General features: G+C 68.7%; 2 protein-coding genes across 3 annotated transcripts; one reads left to right on the top strand and one right to left on the bottom strand.

Moving 5' to 3' along the window:
• Positions 1-5,771: 5,771 nt before the first annotated feature.
• Positions 5,772-10,817, bottom strand: LOC142825289 (HLA class II histocompatibility antigen, DR alpha chain-like). 2 transcript variants are annotated; one of them, XM_089771577.1, is made up of 5 exons: positions 10,700-10,817; positions 8,798-9,055; positions 7,523-7,804; positions 7,270-7,420; positions 5,772-6,428 (listed from the first exon to the last, which is right to left on the bottom strand). In XM_089771577.1, exons 1-5 carry the CDS (start codon positions 10,779-10,781, stop codon positions 6,425-6,427), a joined length of 777 nt encoding a protein of 258 aa, XP_089627703.1. In that variant the 5' UTR covers positions 10,782-10,817; the 3' UTR covers positions 5,772-6,424. The 2 variants fall into 2 exon arrangements, with proteins under 2 accessions (XP_089627703.1, XP_089627704.1); XM_089771578.1 differs by lacking the exon at positions 5,772-6,428 and having other exon boundaries at positions 7,266-7,420.
• Positions 10,818-12,503: 1,686 nt separating this feature from the next.
• Positions 12,504-20,796, top strand: LOC142825291 (DLA class II histocompatibility antigen, DR-1 beta chain-like). Its single transcript, XM_089771565.1, has 6 exons — positions 12,504-12,663; positions 13,808-14,077; positions 14,585-14,866; positions 17,227-17,337; positions 17,788-17,811; positions 18,830-20,796. Exons 1-6 carry the CDS (start codon positions 12,558-12,560, stop codon positions 18,841-18,843), a joined length of 807 nt encoding a protein of 268 aa, XP_089627691.1. The 5' UTR covers positions 12,504-12,557; the 3' UTR covers positions 18,844-20,796.
• The last annotated feature ends 1,582 nt before the right edge of the window (positions 20,797-22,378 follow it).

The raw sequence follows: 22,378 nt of genomic DNA, 5'->3' as shown, positions 1-22,378 counted from the left end.
CTGCAGGGAGATCTGGGTCCCTGCTCTGCATGAGCCCGTCTGCTCCCTCCTCTCCCCTCCCCCCCAGGGACGGGGTGCGCCCCACGCAGGAGAGACACCCCTGGCTGGCCAGAGCCACTGCAGCCCTGTGACCCCTGGAGCTTCCTGAACCCCAGCCCCTCCCCCGCCTTACTACCCCCTGCTGGACTTGTCCTGAGCCAAACCCAAACCCCACCCCACCCCTTAATTCACACCCGGGGCCATGCCTGAACCCGGATCCCGCTACACCCCTGTGCTGTGGGGGGGCTGCCTGCTCTGTACCCCGGGTCCCCCTGCGCTGTGCTGTGTGACTCCCACTGACCCCCCCACATGTGTATGGCCCAGACACCCCGTCCCAGCCTGGGCAGGGAACAAGGATCTTCCCCGGGGAGAGACAAAGGGGGGAGGGGACGGGCAGCTGGCTGGGGGCAGGGCTGGGGGCTGGGCAGTTTCTGGCTGGGAAACATGAAGGGAACAGACTAGGCTGCGGGTCTGGGGGGTGATGCACCCACTACCCCAAGGGGTCTGAGGCCTCCTGGCCCTGACTCCTGTGCCCACATCCCATCTGTGCTGGGCCATACCCTGGAGGAGCAACAAACCCCCCTGTTCTACCGGCTGGCGGAGTCTGGTCTGGCTGCTACAGGGGTGCAGGATTGGGGGAACCTCGATGCGCTGTCACACCCCCATCCAGACCTCACCCCACAGTTCACACCCTGGCCCCTGCCTGAACCCAGATCCTGCTACACCAGTGGTCCCCAACGCGGTGCCCACAGGTGCCATGGCTCCCCAAAAGATTGGGGACCACTGTGCTACACACATCCAGACCACACCCCACCCTGGCTGGTGCCTGAGCCCCCCCACACCGCACCAGCCTCTGGCTCCGGGTGCCCCCAGGCCCTGCCCTGCCCACCTCTGTTCAGTCTGTGATTCGACCCATGGGGCCCTTTCCCCACCAGCTGCCTCCACCCCACAGAGCGGCCCCATAGCTCATGGTCCTGCCCCATCACCCGGTTTCCAGGACTCTCTCCCAAGTGCTCTCAGTTCTTATTCCCCGGCTTGGGGGCAGGACGAGCTTTGCAGGGCAAGAACTATCAGGGGGGCCCTGCTCACCTCTCCTGGGGGTCAGACCCACATCTCTGGGGCCTCTCCAGGGTCCCCTGTAAGTGGGGCATTTCTGCTGCTGCCCAGGGGAGATCCCAGCGCTGCCCAGCTGAGAGCAGAGCTAGGTTTGTGTGTCTGGGGTGGTGCACATTCGCGCATGTCTAGACACGTAACATTTATTCCACACACGGATGGAAAAGATTAGCGGGACCACGGATCCTCTTATACCCACCCCCACTCCTGACATGGAGCCAGGGCTGCCAGGCCAGAAGGGCCATTCGGAGCAGCCGCCCTGAGCTCCTGTATCCCCAGGCCGGAGAATCGCACCCAGAGCGCCCGGCCCCTGGCCCGTCTCTGGCAGCGGAGGGAGCTGGGCCTGGCACAAAGAGGCGTCCCAGCCGGGCGTCCAGGCTGCGAGTGCTGGCGAATCCCCCGCGTCCCTGGGCCCCACCCGGTACACGCCCGCCCCTTCCTGCCCTCGGAACCGGTCTCCCTCCAGCGCCGCGCTCGGCCCCCGGCTCCCAGGTGTCTCCCCGGGGACCGGCTCCCAGGCAAAGCCTGAGCCCTCCCGCCTCTCGCCAAACGGCCGGTCCCCCCAGCCCATGGCTCCTCACTGAGCCTCCCCCCCAGACATGCCAGCCGCTGCTGGGCCCAGGACGGGGCAGCCGGTGACGGTCTCCCAGCGCCGCGTGCAGAGTGACCCTCAGTCTCCCCAGAATGCAGCCCTGGCCACTCAGCGTCTGCCTGCCCTGCAGCCTGAGCCCCCTGGCTAGCCTGGGCCAGCTGACATGGGCCGTGGTGCAGGCTCCAGGCCTGGGCTGGAGAACAGGGGCCAGGACCTGCTGGGGGGAGGGTCCCAGGGCCCTGGCTCCGGCCCGAGCCCAGAGGTCTGCACTGTAAGGGAACAGCGGCCCAGCAAGCCTGGGCCAGCCGGGGTGTCCAGTCGCCGGGCAGACCTGCCCCAGCCACAGCCAGGCCCTGGGAGCGTCCAGCATGAGCCCCGTGTCCCGCCCGGTCCCTGCGTCCCAGGCCCAGCCCAACCCGCCCAGCCCCGGCTCCTGGGGCACAGCCCAGGCGAGATTCTCTGTCCGCAAGGGGCCAGGGCATCTAGCCACACAGCCTAGGCCAGAGACCCGCCCCTGCCTAGGCCCCAGCTGCCTGCTGAGACCCAAACACTGCTGGGGGGGGGACCTAACCGAAAAGAGCGGGTGGGAATTGCTCCGGGGCGAGCTCCCCTCCCTGCTGCAGAAGCGCCTGGTGCCGGTGGGGTGGTGTCCCTGTCAGTTTCCAGCCAGGGGCTCCTGTTACCCCTCCTGGGCCCTTTTCATACCCCCCCCCCCCCCCAGCACTCGCATCTGGCTGTAGAAGCCTTTCTGCAGCCCCTCACCTTGCAGGCCTGTGACACAGTGGGGGGAGGGGGCTGTCTGCTCTGTACCCGGGGTCCCCCTGCGCTGGGCTGTGATTCCCACTGACCCCCCCACATGTGGATGGGCCCAGACACCCCGTCCCAGCCTGGGCAGGGAACAAGGCTCTTCCCCGGGGGAGACAAAGGGGGGAGGGGACGGCACCTGGCTGGGGGGCAGGGCCTGGGGGCTGGGCCGTTTCTGGCTGAGAAACATGAAGGGAACAGACTAAGCTGGGGGCTGGGGGTTGAGGGGCCAGTGGACTCCTACCCCAAGGGGGCTGAGGCGGCCTGGCCCTGACTCCGGTACCCACATCCCGTCTGTGCTGGGCTGTGTCCTGGAGGAGCAACAAACCCCCCTGTTCTACCGGCCGGGGGAGTCTGGTCTGGCTGCTCTGGGGGTGCAGGGTCAGGGGAACCCCGACACGCTGTCACAGTGTCTCTCCCCCCTCCGAGAGGGAGCTGAGCAGGGTCACTCCGCGTGTGACCTAAGGAAGTTCGGGTCCCCTGCCCGGGAAAGCCGCCGCGGTGACACTGGCTCCCCTTGGCTCGGGCTGGCTGTGGCGATGCCCTGCAGGAGTCAGCTCCCCCCTGTCCCGTTGCTGCACAGCTCCGGGAGGACCGGCACGGTCCCATCCTCTGTGGCTGCACCAGCCCTTCCACTGCCCTTGAGCTCTCCCCAGGGTCTCTCTGGACGGGCCCGTCAGCTCAGCGAGCCTTTCCCGGAAAGCCAGGACGTCCCCCAACCCCAACGCTCCATCCAGGGAGGTCTCCCCCTCCCACAACTCTCTCAAGGAGCTGATAGAGGAGGTATCTGAGCCTCTAGCTATCATCTTTGGGAAATCATGGGAGACAGGAGAGATTCCAGAAGACTGGCGAGCAGACCCGGTGGCAGACGCTGCTGGCCCTGTTCAGCAGGGGGTTCCCCCAGGAGTCCTCACGGACCAGGGACCCCGCTTCACGTCGGCCCCGCTCCGGTGCTTGTGGGAGACGCACGGGGCCCGGCTCACCTGGACCCCAGCGTAGGGCGCCCGGCCCAGCGGGCTGGTGGGAGGTTCCCGGGGACCCTGAAGCAGATGCTGGAGGCCTTTATGCACCCGCAGGACTGGGACGCTGTCTGCACAGGGGGAGGCCCCCGAGGGTCTGCCAGGCTCTCCTGGACAGAGCTGGGGTGCAGAGGGGGAAGGACCCCTGGGCTTGCTGAGAGAGTTGTGGGAGGGGAAGACCTCCCTGGATGGAGCGTCGGGGTTAGAGGACGTCCTGGCTTTCCGGGAAAGGCTCGCTGGGCTCGTGGCCCTGGCCAGAGATCAAGGGCAGTGGAAGGGCTGGGACAGCCACCGAAGACGGGCCCGTGCTGGTCCCCACAGAGCTGTGCAGCAACGGGACAGGGGGGAGCCGGCTCCTGCAGGGCAGCGCCGCAGCCAGCCCGAGCCAAGGGGAGCCAATGTCACCGCGGCGGCTTTCCCGGGCCGGGGACCCGAACTTCCCTAGGTCACACGCGGAGTGACCCTGCTCAGCTCGCTCTCGGAGGGGGGCAGCTGTGGCGCAGTGGGGGGCTGTCTGCTCTGTGACCCGGGGTCCCCCTGTGCGGTGAGGTGTGTGGGGCGCAGTGGGGGGCTGTCTGCTCTGTGACCCGGGGTCCCCCTGTGCGGTGAGGTGTGTGGGGCGCAGTGGGGGGCTGTCTGCTCTGTGACCCGGGGTCCCCCTGTGCGGTGAGGTGTGTGGGGCGCAGTGGGGGGCTGTCTGCTCTGTGACCCGGGGTCCCCCTGTGCAGTGAGGTGTGTGGGGCGCAGTGGGGGGCTGTCTGCTCTGTGACCCGGGATCCCCCTGTGCGGTGAGGTGTGTGGGGCGTAGCGGGGGGCTGTCTGCTCTGTGACCCGGGATCCCCCTGTGCGGTGAGGTGTGTGGGGCGTAGCGGGGGGCTGTCTGCTCTGTGACCCGGGGTCCCCCTGTGCGGTGAGGTGTGTGGGGCGCAGTGGGGGGCTGTCTGCTCTGTGACCCGGGGCCCCCTGCGCTGGGATGGGAGATTCTCACTGACTCTCCCAAAGGTGTGTTAACCCAGATGTCATGACTGAGGGTTAGCCAGCAGCCTGGGGATTAAGGGGTTAACTACACCTAGCCAGGTGAAGTGACCAATAGGAATGTAGGTGGGACTTTTCAAACTGGGACAAAGGAATTTGGGTTTTTTTTCTTTGTCCTTTTGTCTCTCTGAGCGAGTTCTCTGCAGCTACAGAGAGGGACAAGCATGTCTCTCTCTCTCTCCAAGACACCATTCTTCATTTTCTGTAAGTAGGGTAAAGTTTAGGCAGTTTCGTTAGGTTTTATTGTTTTAAGGATTGGGTATGGGATCTGAGATCTGGCCCTGCTTAAAAGATGTTTTGGCTTTTCTTTGTAACTAAGTTCTAGGCCCATGGAGTTTCTCCATGAGTATATTTTGTTACCTTCCTCTCTAGTCATTATACTTGCAACCAGAATATTGTTGTAATAATAAAAGTTCTTTCTTTTCTTTTATTAACCTGGCAGTGGTTAATTGTGTGCCCTGATTTTTGTTTTAGGGGGAAGATTTCCCAAATGATCTTTCCCCTGGTTTCTTTAGCAACATTTGGGTGGTGGCAGCGGAAGTTTTATTCCCAAGATCTAGGTTTTTAAGATCTTGGGGGAAGTTTTATACCAAAGCCTGGTAGATAAGGCTTTGGGGTTCACTTGCTGGCCCCCACTTCTGCATTTATCATGCCAGAGTGGGGAAGGAGCCATGACACCAGACACCCAGGCTCAGCCCCACAGGGAGAGACACAGGCGGGGGGGGGGGGGGGGGGGGGGGGGCAGAGGCCAGCAGGTGACAGGGCAGTGGCTGTCGGGGGAAGCAGGGAGAGCACAGGCTAAGCTAGAGCCATGAAGGAGAGAGACTGAGGAGGGGGCTGGGGGTGTAGTGGCCCAGGCTCCCCCATCTCAAGGGGGCTGAGGCATCCTAGGCCTGCCCTGTGACCGGATTCCATCTGTGCTGTGCTGTATCCTGGAGAAGCAATAAACTCCTCTGTTCTACCGGCTGGGGGAGTCTGTTTGCGCTGCTATGGGGGTGCAGGATCAGGGAACCCCCAACTCGCCGTCGCACCCCCATCCCCCTCCCAGAGCCAGGACTGAGCCCAGGAGCCCTGGCCCCTCCCTGACCCCGTCTCAGCCCCCTCGCTCCTGCTGCGACCCGCCCGGGCCAGGCTGTGCTGGGGGGCACGTCGCACACGGACCGGACAGTAACTCACGATGGAAAACGTCCCGGAGCCCCACTTTATTGCTGGGAGCAAATCCTGCAGCGCGAGAGCCGGGCGGCCGGCCAGGGACACACACCGGGGGGGGGGGGGGGCTGCATGGGGCTGGGCCCTGGGGCTGGGCACTGGGTCTCAGCAGAGCTGCCCCCGGGCGCGATGGGGCTTTAGCTGGGCTCTGCCCGGCCCCCCCCCCACACCCAACCCCACTGGCTGGAGTGATGGAACCTGCCCCAAGGCCTGATGGGTAATGGCTGGGGGTGGGGGTTCACCTGAGGTGACTGACAGCAGCCTCGGCCAATAGGACCCAACCCAGCGCCCACTGGTGTCAAGGGAAACTGCCCGTGGGGACAATGGAGTTTGGTTCATCCTCATGGGCCCTGCCCCCAAAAAAGGGGCGACCCCCGTTCCCAGCCCCAGGGGGCAGCAACCCTCGCCCTGCGCAGCCCCCCAAACCCAGCAGGGGAGGGGCAGCCCAAGGGGCCGGCTTCCCAGGGAGTCTCTAGCGGGTTGGCTCCTTGCAGTTCGGAGGGGGGGGGCTACAGCATCCAGCACCGGTGGGGGGGAGGGGGTCAGGATGCGGGGGCAGGGCTGGGGGTGAGCGGGTCTCACGAAGGATTCGGGGCCCGGCTCCTCCTGGAGTTTACCTGGAAGGAAAAGAGGGTCAGTCAGTGACCAGCAGCCTGGGCTGCCCCAGTGAAAGTTACTGTAGGGGGCTCGGTGGGTAAGGGGCTGTGGGTGCAGGGGGATAAAGCAGGTGGGGGTGCTGGGTACCCAGGGGCTGTGGGTGCTGTGGGGTGTGATGCAGTGACAGTCCCTTGCTGGTCGCTGTGCTTGGGCTGTGACTGACCCCTACTGGCCTCTGCCTGTGAACACAGCCCAGCGGGGGGGGGGGGGGGGGGGCTGCCTAAGTCACATAGACAAAGACCAGACCGGTCAGACAAGTGGGGGCAACCAGGGAACTAGGGGTGTGAGTGTTCAGGGGAAGGATCAGGCTGGGGCTGGAACCATGAAGGGGACAGACTAAGGAGGGGCTGGGAGTCGAGGGGCCCAGGGACCCGCCCCAAGGGGTCTGAGGCTGCCCGGCCCTGACTCCGGTACCCACATCCTGTCTGTGCTGGGCTGTGTCCTGGAGGGGCAATAAACCCCCCTGTTCTACCAGCTGGCGGAGTCTGGTCTGGCTGCGACAGGGGTGCAGGATCAGGGGGACCCAATGCACCACCACAGGGGGCACTGGGAGGGTGCTGGGTGCCCAGGGCAGTGGGTGCTGGGGGGGCACAGTGGGGGTGCTGGATGCCCAGGCGCTGTGGGTGCTGGGGGGGCACAGTGGGGGGTGCTGGGTGCCCAGGGGCTGTGGGTACTGGGGGGCACAGTGGGGGGTGCTGGGTGCCCAGGGGCTGGGGGTGGCTGGTGGGGGCACAGTGGGGGGTGCTGGGTGCCCAGGGGCAGCGGGTGCAGCTGGGCCCCCCCCCGGCAGCGGCTACTCACAGGGGTCCCCGCGGGTTCCGGGCCGCGTTCATCTTCATGCCCTTGATGATGAGGACGGTTCCTGCGACGATGCCCACGATGCCCACGGCCAGGCCCAGGGCGCACACCAGGGTCTCTGTGGTCTCGGGCACCGGGGTGGGCGCCTGGGCTTCTGTGGGGGGGGGGGAAGGGACATGGAGTGAAGGGGCTGTTCCCAGCCTTAGTCCCCCCCAGAGCCGGGATAGAACCCAGGTACCTTGCTCCCATCCCTCACCCCAGTGCTTGGTGAAGTTCTGGGCCAGCCCCTGGTGCTGCACCCGGCAGTCGTAGTAGTCGCCCTGGCGGGGCAGGAAGGGCAGGTAGGAGAACTTGCGGAAGGCGTGGTCCGGGCGGGGGTAGAAGTCGGTCTCGTAGACGCCCTCGGCCACCTCCTCCCCGTTCCTCAGCCACGTCACGCTGAGCGCGGGCGGGGAGAACTTGTCGGCCAAGCAGATCAGGACATTGGGCTCCCCCAGCTCCACATGGGCCTTGGGGAACACGGTCACCTCCGGGGGCACTGGGGAGAGAGGGGGGAGTGGGTCCCACAGTCTGCCCTCCAGCCAGCCAGTTCCTGCCCTGGGGCCGGGTGGGAGCTAGCGCCCCTGTCACCAGGTAGTGGAGAGCCACCTGCAGCTCGGGGGCTCCCAGCCAACAGGGGGAACAGGAGGGTCCCAGGGACCCAGCGTGGCCCAGACTGGGCAGTGCAGGAGCCAGGAGCAGCCCAGCCTGCGGATGGGGGCCCAGAGTCTGGGCCCTGCCCCCCAAGCCAGCCACACTCACTGACACACCCAGCAGCCCCAGCCCAGCCCTTCAGGCAGCCCCGCCCCTCCTCTGTCTGGCTTCCCAGGGTGTCACTTGGTTGCTCCCCAACCTGGGCTCTTGTTGCAGGCAGCCTGAGCCCTTGTGATCCTGCTGGGGTGGGGCAGCCTCCCTCAGTGAGTCACATCCCAAACTCCCATCCCCAGCCAGGCACCGGTGCAGGGCCCAGGGAAACTGAGGCACGCACACGGAGTTCCAACAGCACAGCACCGGACAATAGAAGTCCCACCCAACACAGCTCACGGACAGTGAGCACGATCCCCACTGCGTCACAGCCCCATGGAGGGGAAAGGTCCCTTGTCCCATTCCCTGCCCTCCTGTACCAGCCCATCCCAGTTGTCTGCACGCTAGCTCAGAGTCTCTCCCCAGCACTGGGGGGTGCCACTGGGCCCATCCCAGCCGCCTGCTCTGCGGCTCATGGAGCACGAGGGGCAGGGCAGGACAGGGAGAATGACCCACCCTGGGCAAAGGAGCTGCCCTGGGCCACCAGCTAGGGAGGGGAGAATCCCTGGAGCTCTCCCGGGGTGTGTCTAGACTATAGAGTTTTGTCGACAACATCGACAGAACGTGGCAGTTTTGTCGACGGCGGCAAACCTCATTCCACGAGGAATAATGGGGACTAGCACAGGGGCACATGGGGAGAGGGTCCCGGGGGGACGCTGGCAGGGAGGGGCCGGTCTCTGTGCGGTACCGTTCTGGGCCCGCGTGTAGTTGGACATCTTCATCAGGATTTCCATGTTGTGTTTGTCTACCGCGATGTTTTGCAGGCCGCCCTGCGCCTCAAAGCTGGTGAACTTGGTGAAGTCGGGCAGGCGCCAGACGTTCTCCTTCCTGTCCAGGTCCACGTGGAAGATCTCGTCCTGGTCGAACTCGAACATGAACTCCCCTGACTCCTGCTGGGTCCGGTCCGTGCGCTGGTAGAACTCCGCCTGGGAGGACACGTGCTCCACTGTGGGGAGACGGGCGTCAGCAACAGCCCCTACAACAGCCACTGCCCCCGATTTCTGAGCGTTTCGCCTGACAATGACACTGGCACTGGGGCTCCCCAGGGTGAGGGCAGAGCAGTGGCAGGGGGCCCAGGGCCCCGGCATCAGACTGGGGTCAGCCCCCATGTTGTGCTCCTTCCCCCCCTCCCCCACCAGCTTGTGTGTTTTCCACAGGGCTCCCAGCCCAGGAGGAGCCAGTCCTCTGCCCCCTTAGCTTGTAAGGGGAGAATGTGACCCCAGGCCTGAGAGGTGGGCGGCGGAGGGACGTTGCACGTTCTTATTGCTGGTGATTTCACACTCCCGTCTGTGGGGGGGGCTGGCTCCATGTCCCAGCGTCCCCCTGGCCCAGCTCTCAGCCCATCTCCACCCCCTCCCCCAACCCTCGCCCCAGGGCCACTCATTGGGGACCCAGGAACTCCCTGGCCAGAGACGTTAGCGCTGCACCGGGGGGGGGGGGGAGGGGGGGTCGGACATGCTCCAGGACAAGGAGGGGAAATCTGGCCGGGGCCTGAAGCTGGGCTCCCCAGGACCCAAGGGATTTGGGCACCTACACCCAGGGAGCCGGTCTCTGATCCCAGCTTGCCCGGCCAGATCGCACAGGGCGATTGAGAAGGAGGGAACCTGCCACCACTAGCCAAGGAAAACCTGCCCCCAGGACCTCCCAGGGGGGCCAGGGCAGGAGCTGGGCCAGGGGCTCTGTTCCACACAGATGCCCTCACTGCTCAGAAGAGTCTGTCCCTGGAAATCTCCCCCCTCCCCCTGTGCCTGGTGCCCCTTGTGGGTCCAGCCCCTGAGTCCCAGTGGGGAAGGGGGGGCTGCACCCCACAGGCAGGGCTGAGTCACACCCTGTGACGTAGTGGGGGTACTTGCTGGGCTGTGGTGACCCCTGCTGTCTGGAGCAAGACCCAGCAGGGAAAACCTCACTAGGCAGAGGTAATGCCAAACTTGTTGAACCAGTGGCCAGACACCCCCCATGGAGAGGAACAAAGGAAGGTGGAATGCTGCCCTGGCTGGGGGGCAGGGCTGGAAGTTAGTGAGTTGGTGGCTGGCTGTCGGAGGGCATGGAGGAGAGCCTAGGAGAAGGGGCTGGAGTTTAGGGGCCCAGTCTCCCCCATCTCAAGGGGGCCTGAGGCATCCTAGCCCAGATCCTGTAACCAGATTACATCTGTGCTGCGCTGTGCTGGAGGAGCAATAAACCACCCTCAATTCCACTGGCTGGTGCAGTCTGTTTGGGCCATTTCGGGGTGCAGGAGACGGGGGACCCCCAACGCGCCGTCACACACCCAAACCACGGCCACTTCCCCGCAATCCCCCTGCTGCCCCTGTGCCAGCCTCCCCTCCTCCCACCATGGGCTGAGACCCCCTCCCTGCAGCCCCTGCCCCATGCAGATCAGCCCCAACCCCTCCCCACCCACCCCATTCCCTCCCTGCCACGGGGCAAGACCTTCCTCCCTGCAGGTCCCACCACAATCGAACTCTCCCCTGTGCCCCTCCCTGCCCCATCGGCCCCCATTTTTCCCCTCGCTAGGGGGGAGCTGGGTGCTCTGGGGGAGAAGCCACCCTGTCCCCCACCCCGACCCCAACCCCAGCCCTCACTCCGCTCGTACCTTTCACTGCCCCGGTGCCCGGCAGGGCCAGCAGGATGAGCAGGGCCAGCTGGGCCATGGGGCCATCCCGTCCCGCGCCCATCTCCTCTCCCGGCACCGGGCTGGGTGTGGGGATGGCTGTGCTGGGGGGCGCATGTCACACCCCGGGGAGGGGCGGAACAGGGCTGGGGGGGCAGCGCCCGTCATTGGCCAGGGGAGCCCGGCCCTGGGGCCCGCGCCCAATGGCAGGAATCCCTGCGCCGACCAGGCTGTTACCGGGCAGAGCCGCAGCGCCCGGCCCCGCACCGAGCAGATGGAGAGACCCTGGCTCCCGGCTCTCAGCACCGTTCCTGTGGTTCCCCAAAGCCCCAGGTCTGAGGGGGCCAAAGGGGTGTCCAGCCCTCGGGGCCGGGGGGAGAGCGTCACCCTGTGACCCCCGGCGCCCCACGGGCTCACAGCGCAGGAGGGAAATGACCCCCTCAGGAGGTGTGACCATTTGAAGCGGACAGAGCATCCGCGCTGTCCATGAGCTTTGAAAAACCCACCTTCCTACCCGACAGACGTCGTCTGTGCTGAACGGACCCACTCTCGCGTGTCAGCCATGTGTGCTATGGATGGAGCGGCCGCCAGGGCACCTGGGCTTTTTCCTGGAGGCCTCTTCTTGCGAAAGAACTGCCCCTTCCCCGTCCACAGAGGCCGGTTCCCGAAAGGCTCTTTGGAAAAAGGTTCTTCCTCATAGACAGAGGAGAATCAACGCTGGAAAAACCCCTCTGTGCTTTCGATTCACTATCAAAAGAGCACACGTACATTCTGGATGTAATGCAGGTTTTGTGGGGAAAACAGCCATTTTTCTGACAAAACTCTAGTGTAGACATGCCTGTGATGTAGTGCTGGTACCTTGCTGGTTGCTGTGCTGGGCAGTGGGTTGTGAGTGACCTCCACTGGCTGCTGGCTGCAGCACGGCCCAGCAGGGCAGGGGAGGAGTCATTATGCAAGGGGGCTTCGAACCTGTCTGACCAGTTGGCTCCCAGAGGGCAGGGCTGGAGGAGAATGGGGTAGTTTCTGTCTGGGATCATGGGGGAAGCAGCCTAGGCAAGGGGTTGGGATTTAGGGGCCCAGGCTCCCCCATCTCAAGGGGGCTGAGGCATCCTAGGCCTGCCCTGTGACCGGATTCCATCTGTGCTGGGCTGTATCCTGAAGAAGCAATAAACTCCCTCTGTTCTACCGGCTGGGGGAGTCTGTTTGGCCGCTATGGGGGTGCACGAGGCAGGGAAACCCTGACACGCAGCCACAATACCCCCCGTAGACTCTCTCAGGGAGCTGTGGGGTGAGGCTCAGGCCTGCACAGGAGAGAGAAAAGCTCCCAACCTCCGTGAGACCAGCCCTGAACTGTGCCCTGCCCCCCCACACCCAGACGAACCAGACACCCCGCTCCTCAACCACAGCTGGCCCCACATGGCAGCAGGGGGTCGAGAACCAGGGGGAGGGGAGGGAGGGTCCCCGGCTTCTTACTGGGGGCCCAGCTCTGGTGGGGGCGGCTCCCCTGCTGACCCTACATACCAGGTACACGGGAGAGGAGGGGAGGGGAGGGGGTCAGACCCCAGTGCCCTAGGAGCCTGTCCCAGGCAGGGCTGGGTGTACGGGGCAGAGTCCTGCAGCCTGACTCAGCCTGGCTTTGCCCTGCGAGGGAGAAGTGGGGACCCAGCCCTGCCGGGGGCGGCTCCACCTGGCAACCGATGACGCTGCCCAGCTCTGGGTGCCGATTGGCCCCTGGGCGCGGGGGCCCGATCCCTGGCCCGTGGGGGGGGGGGGAGCGGGGCAGAGCCGGGCTCAGGCTGGGGGGCCCAGCACTTCCCAGATCTCTCCCTGCGGTGCAGCCATGGGGCCGGGTGGGACCCTGGGGGCCGGGAGCCGCTGGGCGGGGGCCCTGCTAGTGACACTGGCGCTGCTGGGACCCCCCCTGGCCCAGGGCATGGAGCCCGAAGGTGAGTAGAGACCCCAGCGACCCCTGGGCCCCCCAGGCAGGGCTGGGTGTACGGGGGGGTCAGACCCCGGCGACCCCTGGGGCCCTCAGGCAGCGCTGGGTGTACGGGGGGGGTCAGACCCCGGCGACCCCTGGGCCCTCCCAGGCAGGGCTGGGTGTACGGGGGGGGTCAGACCCTGGCGACCCCTGGGGCCCCCCAGGCAGGGCTGGGTGTACGGGGGGGTCAGACCCCGGCGACCCATGGGCCCCCTCCCAGGCAGGGCTGGGTGTACGGGGGGGGTCAGACCCCGTGTCACAGAGCAGACAGCCCCCCACTACGCCCCACACACCTCACTGCACAGGGGGACCCCGGGTCACAGAGCAGACAGCCCCCCCTGCGCCCCACACACCTCACCGCACAGGGGGATCCCGGGTCACAGAGCAGACAGCCCCCCCTGCGCCCCACACACCTCACCGCACAGGGGGACCCCGGGTCACAGAGCAGACAGCCCCCCACTGCGCCCCACACACCTCACCGCACAGGGGGACCCCGGGTCACAGAGCAGACAGCCCCCCCACTGCGCCCCACACACCTCACCGCACAGGGGGACCCCGGGTCACAGAGCAGACAGCCCCCCACTGCGCCCCACACACCTCACCGCACAGGGGGACCCCGGGTCACAGAGCAGACAGCCCCCCACTGCGCCCCACACACCTCACTGCACAGGGGGACCCCGGGTCACAGAGCAGACAGCCCCCCACTGCGCCCCACACACCTCACTGCACAGGGGGACCCCGGGTCACAGAGCAGACAGCCCCCCACTACGCCCCACACACCTCACCGCACAGGGGGACCCCGGGATACAGAGCAGACAGCCCCCCCACTACTCACCGCACAGGGGGACCCCGGGTCACAGAGCAGACAGGCCCCCCCCCGCAGCACAGGGGGTCAGACCGCAGTGCCCGGGCCCGTCCCAGGCAGGGCTGAGTGTACGCGGGGGGGGGGGGGGGGGCGTGGATCAGACGCTGCCGCTCCCCGCTCGGTGTGACCGGTCTCTCCGGGGAGCCGGGCGGGCCGCAGGGGGTCGGGAGGTCTCGAGTCTCCCTGCCCCAGCCCGGGCTCCCAGGCGGCGGGTCCGTGAGCGGCGCGTCCCTCCCTGCCCCAGGGCGGTTCCTGTTCCAGGCGAAGTCCGAGTGTCACTTCTCGAGCGGCCCGGAGCAGATGCGCTTCGTGGATCGCTACATCTACGACCGGGAGCAGATCGTGCACTTTGACAGCGAGGTGCGGGAGTTCGTGGCGGACTCGGAGCTGGGCCGGCGCCAGGCCGAGCTCTGGAACAGCCAGCCCGACGTCCTGGCGGACGAACGGGCCGCGGTGGACACGTTCTGCCGGTACAACTACGGCGTGGGCAAGCCTTTCACCGTCGACCGGAGAGGTGTGTGTGTGGGGGGGGGGGGGGGGCGAGCGGCTCCTGTGCCGGGGAGGGGGAGGGGCCGAGGCAGCAGCCGGTGGGTCACTCAGGAGCAGGTGGGGGAGGGAACAGGGCCCGCGCGTGGGGCAGTTTCCTGGGGGTCCCGACCCCCCCCGCCCCAGCGCCCCACTCACACCCCCAGGGCAGACCTCTCCTCTAGCCCCCTCGCCCCCTGCTGGGCTGGGGATGGGTGGGGGGCAGGATTCCCCTCCCCTCAGAGTCCCCCTGCCCAGCGATTGGCCGCAGCGCCTGGTCCCTGGCCTGACACCCTGAGCCCTGGGGTCAGACAGCCCCCGGCTGGACACCACTCCCCTGGGGCCCTCTCACCACACCAGGGAATGGGGCAGGAGGGAACCAGACACGGGGCGCAGGGAGCTGGGGGGCGGGGCCCTGTCCCTGGAAGGGAACCCCAGAGCCTCTGAGCCCCGCTCTTCCTATGGCCCCTTATCAATTAATATCTCCCCCCCCCAGTGCAGCCCCAGGCGACGGTGTTCCCCTCGGGCTCGGGCCCCCAGCCCCACCCCCACCTGCTGGTGTGCGCCGTGACGGGCTTCTACCCCGGCGTGGTGGAGGTGACGTGGCTGAGGAACGGGCAGGAGCAGACGACCGGGGTGGTGTCCACGGAGCTGCTGCAGAACGGAGACTGGACCTTCCAGATCCTGGTCATGCTGGAGATGAGCCCCCGGCCCGGGGACGTCTACACCTGCCGGGTGCAGCACGTCAGCCTGCCCGGCCCCCTGGAAGTGCGCTGGGGTGAGAGCCTGGGGCAGCCGGCCCCCCACGTACGGCCCCGCCCCCCCGGCAGTGGGTCAGCCAGCCCCACACATACAGCCCCGCCCCCTGGCCATGGGTCAGCCAGCCCCACACGTACAGCCCCGCCCCCTGGCCCTGGGTCAGCCAGCCCCACACGTACAGCCCCGCCCCCTGGCCCTGGGTCAGCCAGCCCCACACGTCCCAGCCCCGCCCCCTGGCCCTGAATCAGCCAGCCCCACACGTCCCAGCCCCGCCCCCTGGCCCTGAATCAGCCAGCCCCACACGTCCCAGCCTCGCCCTCTGGCCGTGGGTCAGCCAGCCCCACGCGTCCCAGCCCCGCCCCCTGGCCCTGAGTCAGCCAGCCCCACACGTCCCAGCCCCGCCCCCTGGCCCTGAGTCAGCCAGCCCCACACGTCCCAGCCCCGCCCCCTGGCCCTGAGTCAGCCAGCCCCGCACGTCCCAGCCCTGCCCCCTGGCCGTGGGTCAGCCAGCCCCACACGTCCCAGCCTCGCCCCCTGGCCCTGAGTCAGCCAGCCCCACACGTCCCAGCCCCGCCCCCTGGCCCTGAGTCAGCCAGCCCCGCACGTCCCAGCCCTGCCCCCTGGCCCTGAGTCAGCCAGCCCCGCACGTCCCAGCCCCGCCCCCTGGCCGTGGGTCAGCCAGCCTCACACGTCCCAGCCCCGCCCCCTGGCCCTGAGTCAGCCAGCCCCGCACGTCCCAGCCCCGCCCCCTGGCCCTGAGTCAGCCAGCCCCGCACGTCCCAGCCCCGCCCCCTGGCCCTGAGTCAGCCAGCCCCGCACGTCCCAGCCCTGCCCCCTGGCCCTGAGTCAGCCAGCCCCGCACGTCCCAGCCCCGCCCCCTGGCCGTGCACTGGGGTGAAACCCAGGGCCCCTGGCTCTGACCGGCCGGGGCTGGTCCCTGCCCAGAGGGGACCCGGGGCCCCTGGCTCTGACCGGCCGGGGCTGGTCCCTGCCCAGAGGGGACCCGGGGCCCCTGGCTCTGAGCGGCCGGGGCTGGTCTCTGCCCAGAGGGGCCCGGGGCCCCTGGCTCTGACCGGCCAGGGCTGGTCCCTGCCCAGAGGGGCCCCGGGGCCCCTGGCTCTGGCCGGCCGGGGCTGGTCCCTGCCCAGAGGGGACCCGGGGCCCCTGGCTCTGACCGGCCGGGGCTGGTCCCTGCCCAGAGGGGCCCCGGGGCCCCTGGCTCTGACCGGCCGGGGCTGGTCCCTGCCCAGAGGGGCCCCGGGGCCCCTGGCTCTGAGCGGCCGGGGCTGGTCCCTGCCCAGAGGGGCCCCGGGGCCCCTGGCTCTGACCGGCCGGGGCTGGTCCCTGCCCAGAGGGGACCCGGGGCCCCTGGCTCTGACCGGCCGGGGCTGGTCCCTGCCCAGAGGGGACCCGGGGGCCCCTGGCTCTGACCGGCCGGGGCTGGTCTCTGCCCAGAGGGGACCCGGGGTCCCTGGCTCTGAGCGGCCGGGGCTGGTCCCTGCCCAGAGGGGACCCGGGGCCCCTGGCTCTGACCGGCCGGGGCTGGTCCCTGCCCAGAGGGGACCCAGGGCCCCTGGCTCTGACCGGCCGGGGCTGGTCTCTGCCCAGAGGGGACCCAGGGCCCCTGGCTCTGACCGGCCGGGGCTGGTCCCTGCCCAGAGGGGACCCGGGGCCCCTGGCTCTGAGCGGCCGGGGCTGGTCCCTGCCCAGAGGGGACCCGGGGCCCCTGGCTCTGACCGGCCGGGGCTGGTCCCTGCCCAGAGGGGCCCCGGGGCCCCTGGCTCTGACCAGCCGGGGCTGGTCCCTGCCCAGAGGGGACCCGGGGCCCCTGGCTCTGACCGGCCGGGGCTGGTCCCTGCCCAGAGGGGACCCGGGGCCCCTGGCTCTGACCGGCCGGGGCTGGTCCCTGCCCAGAGGGGACCCGGGGCCCCTGGCTCTGACTGGCCGGGGCTGGTCCCTGCCCAGAGGGGACCCGGGGCCCCTGGCTCTGGCCGGCCGGGGCTGGTCCCTGCCCAGAGGGGACCCGGGGCCCCTGGCTCTGAGCGGCCAGGGCTGGTCCCTGCCCAGAGGGGCCCCGGGGCCCCTGGCTCTGAGCGGCCGGGGCTGGTCCCTGCCCAGAGGGGCCCCGGGGCCCCTGGCTCTGAGCGGCCGGGGCTGGTCCCTGCCCAGAGGGGACCCGGGGCCCCTGGCTCTGAGCGGCCGGGGCTGGTCCCTGCCCAGAGGGGACCCGGGGCCCCTGGCTCTGACTGGCCGGGGCTGGTCCCTGCCCAGAGGGGACCCGGGGCCCCTGGCTCTGAGCGGCCGGGGCCAGTCCCTGCCCAGAGGGGACCCGGGGTCCCTGGCTCTGACCGGCTGCCCGTCCCTGTCCCTGTCCCCCAGAGGCGCAGTCGGACTCGGCCAGGAGCAAGATGCTGACGGGCGTCGGGGGCTTCGTGCTGGGGCTGATCTTCCTGGTGCCCGGACTGGTCGTCTACCTGAGGAACAAGAAAGGTGGGGGGCTGCGGGGGAGGGGGCACCACAGGGTTTCAGGGGGAATGTTGGGGGGGCTCCAGAAAAGCTGGGCATGGCTGCAGACTCCCGCCCCCCCAGGGTCTGCTCCAAGTCAGGCAGGGGCCTCCCGGCTTCTAGTCCCCTGAGGCAGGGCAAGGACAGAGCAGGGCCGTGGGGGTCCCAGGGCCAGGCTGGGGGTCTCACTCTCCCCTCCTTCTGCATGGACTGGGAATCACAGTGTCAGTGGGGGGGGGTTATCCCCAGGCCTCAGCCGTGGGGGCTGGGATCTCAGTGAGGGGAGATCTGGGTGGTTAACCCCAGGTGTGGCGCCAGAGGGGGGCTGGCTGCCGGGGGAGGGGCAGTCCCTGCTGTGGGGTAGGGTGGGGCTCTGACCCCAGGAACCGGCTCCCCGTGTCCAGGGCTCTGACTGTGTCTTTCTCTGTTTTTCAGGGCGCCCCGTTCCCCAGCCTGCAGGTAACTTCCATCTCCCTTCCGTTAAACCTTCTCCCCCCACACCACTGGGCTCAGAGGCCTGGGGTGCCCCTGGGGCTGCTCCTGCCCCCCGGCCCCTGGCACCGTCCGGCTCAGCCCCAGGCAGCTGGGCAAGGGGGCGCTGGCACCACGGGGGAGGGGCTGCAGCTCCCTGGGTCCCGGTTCCAGCCGATCCCCGAGCTGCTCCCGGGGGCAGAGAACCCGGGTCCTGCCGGGCAGAGTCACTGGGGCCCTGGGCCTGGCGGAGACAATCCCCCTGTAACGGGGGGGGGGGGGCGTTCACTCTGGTGCCCCTGGGCCCACTCTGTGGGGCAGTCACTGGGTGCTGGGTTGGGTTGGGGGTGCCCCCTACTGGCCTGTGCTGCTCTGCAGAGACTGTGTGTGTGGGGGGGGGGGCAAATAGGCCACGGCCCAGCCACTTCTCACCCAGCCAGGGGAAGGGGTGTGAACAAGGGAAGGGGGGAGGTGACCAGGGGGAGGGGGAAGGGGGGGTGACCGGGGGGAGGGGGAAGGGGAGTGGTGACCGGGGGAGGGGGAAGGGGGGGGTGACCGGGGGGTGGGGGGAAGGGGGGGTGACCAGGGGGGGGGGAAGGGGGGGGGTGACCGGGGGAGGGGGAAGGGGGTGGTGACTGGGGGGTGGGTGAAGGGGGTGGTGACCGGGGGAGGGGGAAGGGGGGGGTGACCGGGGGGAGGGGGAAGGGGGGGTGACCGGTGGCTGGGGAGGGGGCCGTGGAGGGGGAAGAAGAGGGAAGCAGACCTAGGACAGGGCAGGGCTTCAGGGGCCTGTGCCCCCCCCCCCGGGTACTAGGGCTGTCGGCCCGTCCCCCTGTGCCTACATCGAACCTGCCTCAGGCTTTATCGCTGGGAAGCAACAAAACCAGCTACTCCACTGCCTGGCACAGGCGCACCTGGCTGCGGATGGGGGTGCAGGGTGGACGCGCCAGCACCCGCCCCGTCCCGCCAGCCCCACGGCCGGGTCTGACGTCCCCCTCTCCCGCAGGGCTGCTGAACTAGGCCCTGGGGTCGGATCCCCCGCCCAGCGGGAGCGTCCGTCTGTCCCAGCACCGCGCCCAGCCTGGAGAACAGAACTGGGGCCGGGCCCTTCCCATCGCCGACTGCTCCCCGCTCCGCCCGGCTCCAGCCCCCGCTGCCCCCCGGGACCCGCCCCTGCCCCTCGGTCCCAGCAGGGCCCTGGGGACCCCTCCTGCGACACCCCCGCCCAGCCCCCGCTGCCCCCCGGGACCCGCCCCTGCCCCTCGGTCCCAGCAGGGCCCTGGGGACCCCTCCTGCGACACCCCCGCCCAGCCCCTGTTACCCCCGGGACCCGCCCCTGCCCCTCAGTCTGGGGGACCCCTCCTGCGACACCCCCACCCAGCCCCTGTTCCCCCTGGGACCCGTCCCTGCCCCTCAGTCTGGGGGACCCCTCCTGCGACACCCCCGCCCAGCCCCTGTTCCCCCTGGGACCCGTCCCTGCCCCTCAGTCTGGGGGACCCCTCCTGCGATACCCCTGCCCAGCCCCCATTACCACCTGGGACCCGTCCCTGCCCCTCGGTCCCAGCAGGGCCCTGGGGACCCCTCCTGCGATACCCCCGCCCAGCCCCTGTTCCCCCTGGGACCCGTCCCTGCCCCTCAGTCTGGGGGACCCCTCCTGCGACACCCCCGCCCAGCCCCCGTTACCCCTGGCACCCATCCCTGCCCCTCAGTCTGGGGGACCCCTCCTGCGACACCCCCGCCCAGCCCCCGTTACCCCCTGGGACCCATCCCTGCCCCTCAGTCTGGGGGACCCCTCCTGCGACACCCCGCCCCATGGCCGCTCTCACTCCCCCTGCCACCTTTGGGACCCCACCGCAGATGCTGCCCCACGGCCGGGGGGGGAGCCGGACCCGGCTGCTGTTGTCATTGCTGCCCCCGAATAAACCATCCCAGCCCCTGCTGGCTCCCTGCTCCCTGCGACCCTGGGCCGGGCGGGGGCATGGGGGGCTCTGTCTGTCTGGGAGGGGTCTGGGCAGGGGCAGATCTGACGGGGGAGGGGCAGGAGTCCAGGGGTGGCTGTGGGGGAGGCTGTGGGCTCCCTGCCCCTGTGCAGACAGTTCCTGTTCCCAGCGCCCCCCACAACCCATCCCAGCCCCGCTCCTGCCCCCCACGTTCCTCCAGCTGCTCACCACAGTCTGGGTTCCCCCCCCCCCCCAGTCCAGCACCAGCGTGAGGCTCCGGGTTGCCCACAGCTCCTCCCAGGCCTGTCCCGGCACCCACAGAGGGTGAACGCCCGGGTGCTCCCTCCCTCCACTGGGGGTGGGGGACAGGCAGAGAGACAGATGGGTTCAGCTTTTCCTGCACGTGGCTTCACCTCCCCCCGGCCCCCCCAGCCCTGCCCAGCGCCCGGTGAGACAGGCCGGGTGGGGTGACTGGGGGAGCTGCTCATCCCGGCCCCCTCGGGCTGTTTGTGCCGCGGGGACACCGGCTTCCGCAGGGGGGTCAGGGCCAGGAACTTTCCCCCCAAAACCACCGACCGGCTGCTGGCTGCATCTGGGCCTGGCCCTGCCTCGTGCCTGCTCTGGGCGGGGGAACCCACTCGGCAGGTTGGGAGCTTTAGGGAGGGGGCAGGGCAGGGGGGCAGGAAGAGGAAGGGCAGGGCCTGGGGTAGATGGACGGGGGTCCCAGGCCTGCACCTCCCCACGGATGACCCTGAGAACTTGACAAGGTGACGAGAGAGGCCACAGAAAGGCGTCTGGGCTTGAAAGTCTAAGTCATTAAGGGCCCATCGTTCTTGTCCTAAAGCCCCACCCCAGAGGTGGCTGCATTTCAGTGGGGGGGGGGGGACCCAGCTCCAGTGCTGTGGGGCTGCAAAGCACTTTGGGAGCCTGGCAGGGAGCAAGCCAGAAAGCTGGGAACTGTGGCCTTGCGGCACCTCTCAGCTGCCCCCGTGGGCTGTCCCCTCAGGAGGGGACCGGGGGGGCAGGTGGAAATCTGTGTGGGGGATCCTGGCCTGCTACCGGCCAAGTGCCCCCCAGCCAGGGAGTCTCCTCTCTCCAGGCCCCCCACAGCCCAGCCCTGCTCCTGCCCCCCCCCAGCTATTCACCCTCCTGCCGCTCCCCACAGTCTGGGTCCCAGCGCGCTGTGGGGCAGCCATGGCCGTCCCAAGGCCCAGACGAGCCAGCCCAGGGCACCAGGCTCTGGGTTCCACCCAGCTCTGAGCGCGGCCCCTGCTGCCCCGGCCTTGGAGTGCGGCCCCGTCGCTGGGGGGGCAGGGGGCAGGGTGGTGCCCCCTGGAGCTGCACTGAAGGGCCGGGCGGGGGAGAGGAGCAAGGGAAGGGCCGGGGTGGGGGTGGCTGGGCCAGGGGCCGGGGCTGGGACAGGGGGCGTTACAGTCCAGGGCCGTGACGCCAGCGTGTGCAGGTGCCTGGCGAGACGTTTCGCTGACGCCGCACCCGGGAAAGGGGAAACACTCGGGGGGGGTGTCACCTCCTGCCCCGGGGGGGGGGGGCACATGGGCTCTGCATCCCTGGGATGGGTCTGACCCCCACGGCCCCAACATCCAACACCCCCCCCCCCCCGCTCACTGCTCCATGACGCCAGGCCGGGGCCGCTCTCACCCTAGCCCCGCGTCACTGCTTCTCTGTGCCTCAGTGACACCGGGTCCCGGGGGAGGGTTCGTGGGCCAGGGACTTTCCACCCAACCCACCCCCCCACAGCCCAGCTGCCATCCGGGGGCCCAGCCCCCTGCCCGCAGGGGAGACACCGCGCCGCCGAGGAGAGACCTGCACCCGTCGGAGGCGGCTGGTGTCAGACGTCACAGGGTGGATACTGGGACGTGCTGGGCAGGCCGTACACTGTGTGTGGGCTGGGGGTGACCCCTACTGGCCTGTGTCTGTAGCACTGCCCAGCGGGGGTCCCCGAGGAGCCTGGGGTCACGCAGACAGTCACCCCACCGGTTCCTACCTGTTGAGGGCAGGGATGGAACAAGAGCAGGGAGTGTGGGGGGAAGGGGCAGGTTTGTGCTGGGAAACATGAAGAGAGGAGTCTAAGCTGGGGGCTGAGGGTTGAGGGGAGATGGACCCCCTATCCGAAGGGGTCTGAGGCATCCTGGCCCTGACTCTGGTACCCACATTGCGTCTGTGCTGGGCTGTGTCCTAGAGGAGCAACAAACCCCCCTGTTCTACCGGCTGGCGGAGTCTGGTCTGGCTGCTACGGGGGTGCAGGGTCAGGGGGACCCCGATGCGCCGTCACAGATACGACCCAGGATCCTGGCTCCCAGCCCCTGCTCTCCACACACAAGCACAGGGCAGGGCAGGGGGGGGGGCTGTCTCTCGGGGACTCCGTCAGAGGAATGGGGCCGGGGCCGAGGGAGGGGTCCTGGCTGGGGAGGTGGCTTGGGGGATCTGGGGCTGGGGGTGCAGATGGAGAGGAAGGTGGAGCTCAGGGACACAGCCCCCCCAGCCAAGTAGAATGCTTGGGCCTTGCCGTGGTGGGTTCTGGGGAATCCAGGGGTAATTTCCAGAGGGGAACCCCCCTCTTCACAAGAAATCAGGCACGTGCTGCATTTCCTCTC

Source organism: Pelodiscus sinensis, chromosome 19 (assembly GCF_052426305.1).
Source record: "Pelodiscus sinensis isolate ZL-2025 chromosome 19, ASM5242630v1, whole genome shotgun sequence".
Classification (NCBI taxonomy): Eukaryota; Metazoa; Chordata; order Testudines; family Trionychidae; genus Pelodiscus; species Pelodiscus sinensis.
This window is presented reverse-complemented; position numbering and strand designations above follow the sequence as displayed.

Coding starts and splice junctions, on each gene's coding strand:
- LOC142825289 (XM_089771577.1), bottom strand. CDS start 10,781: ATGGGCGCGGGACGGGATGGCCCCATGGCCCAGCTGGCCCTGCTCATC. Junction 9,056..10,699: donor GGGCACCGGGGCAGTGAAAG/GTACGAGCGGAG, acceptor GTCTCCCCACAG/TGGAGCACGTGTCCTCCCAG. Junction 7,421..7,522: donor GAACTTCACCAAGCACTGGG/GTGAGGGATGGG, acceptor CCCCCCCCACAG/AAGCCCAGGCGCCCACCCCG.
- LOC142825291 (XM_089771565.1), top strand. CDS start 12,558: ATGGGGCCGGGTGGGACCCTGGGGGCCGGGAGCCGCTGGGCGGGGGCC. Junction 12,664..13,807: donor CCAGGGCATGGAGCCCGAAG/GTGAGTAGAGAC, acceptor TCCCTGCCCCAG/GGCGGTTCCTGTTCCAGGCG. Junction 17,338..17,787: donor CTACCTGAGGAACAAGAAAG/GTGGGGGGCTGC, acceptor TCTGTTTTTCAG/GGCGCCCCGTTCCCCAGCCT.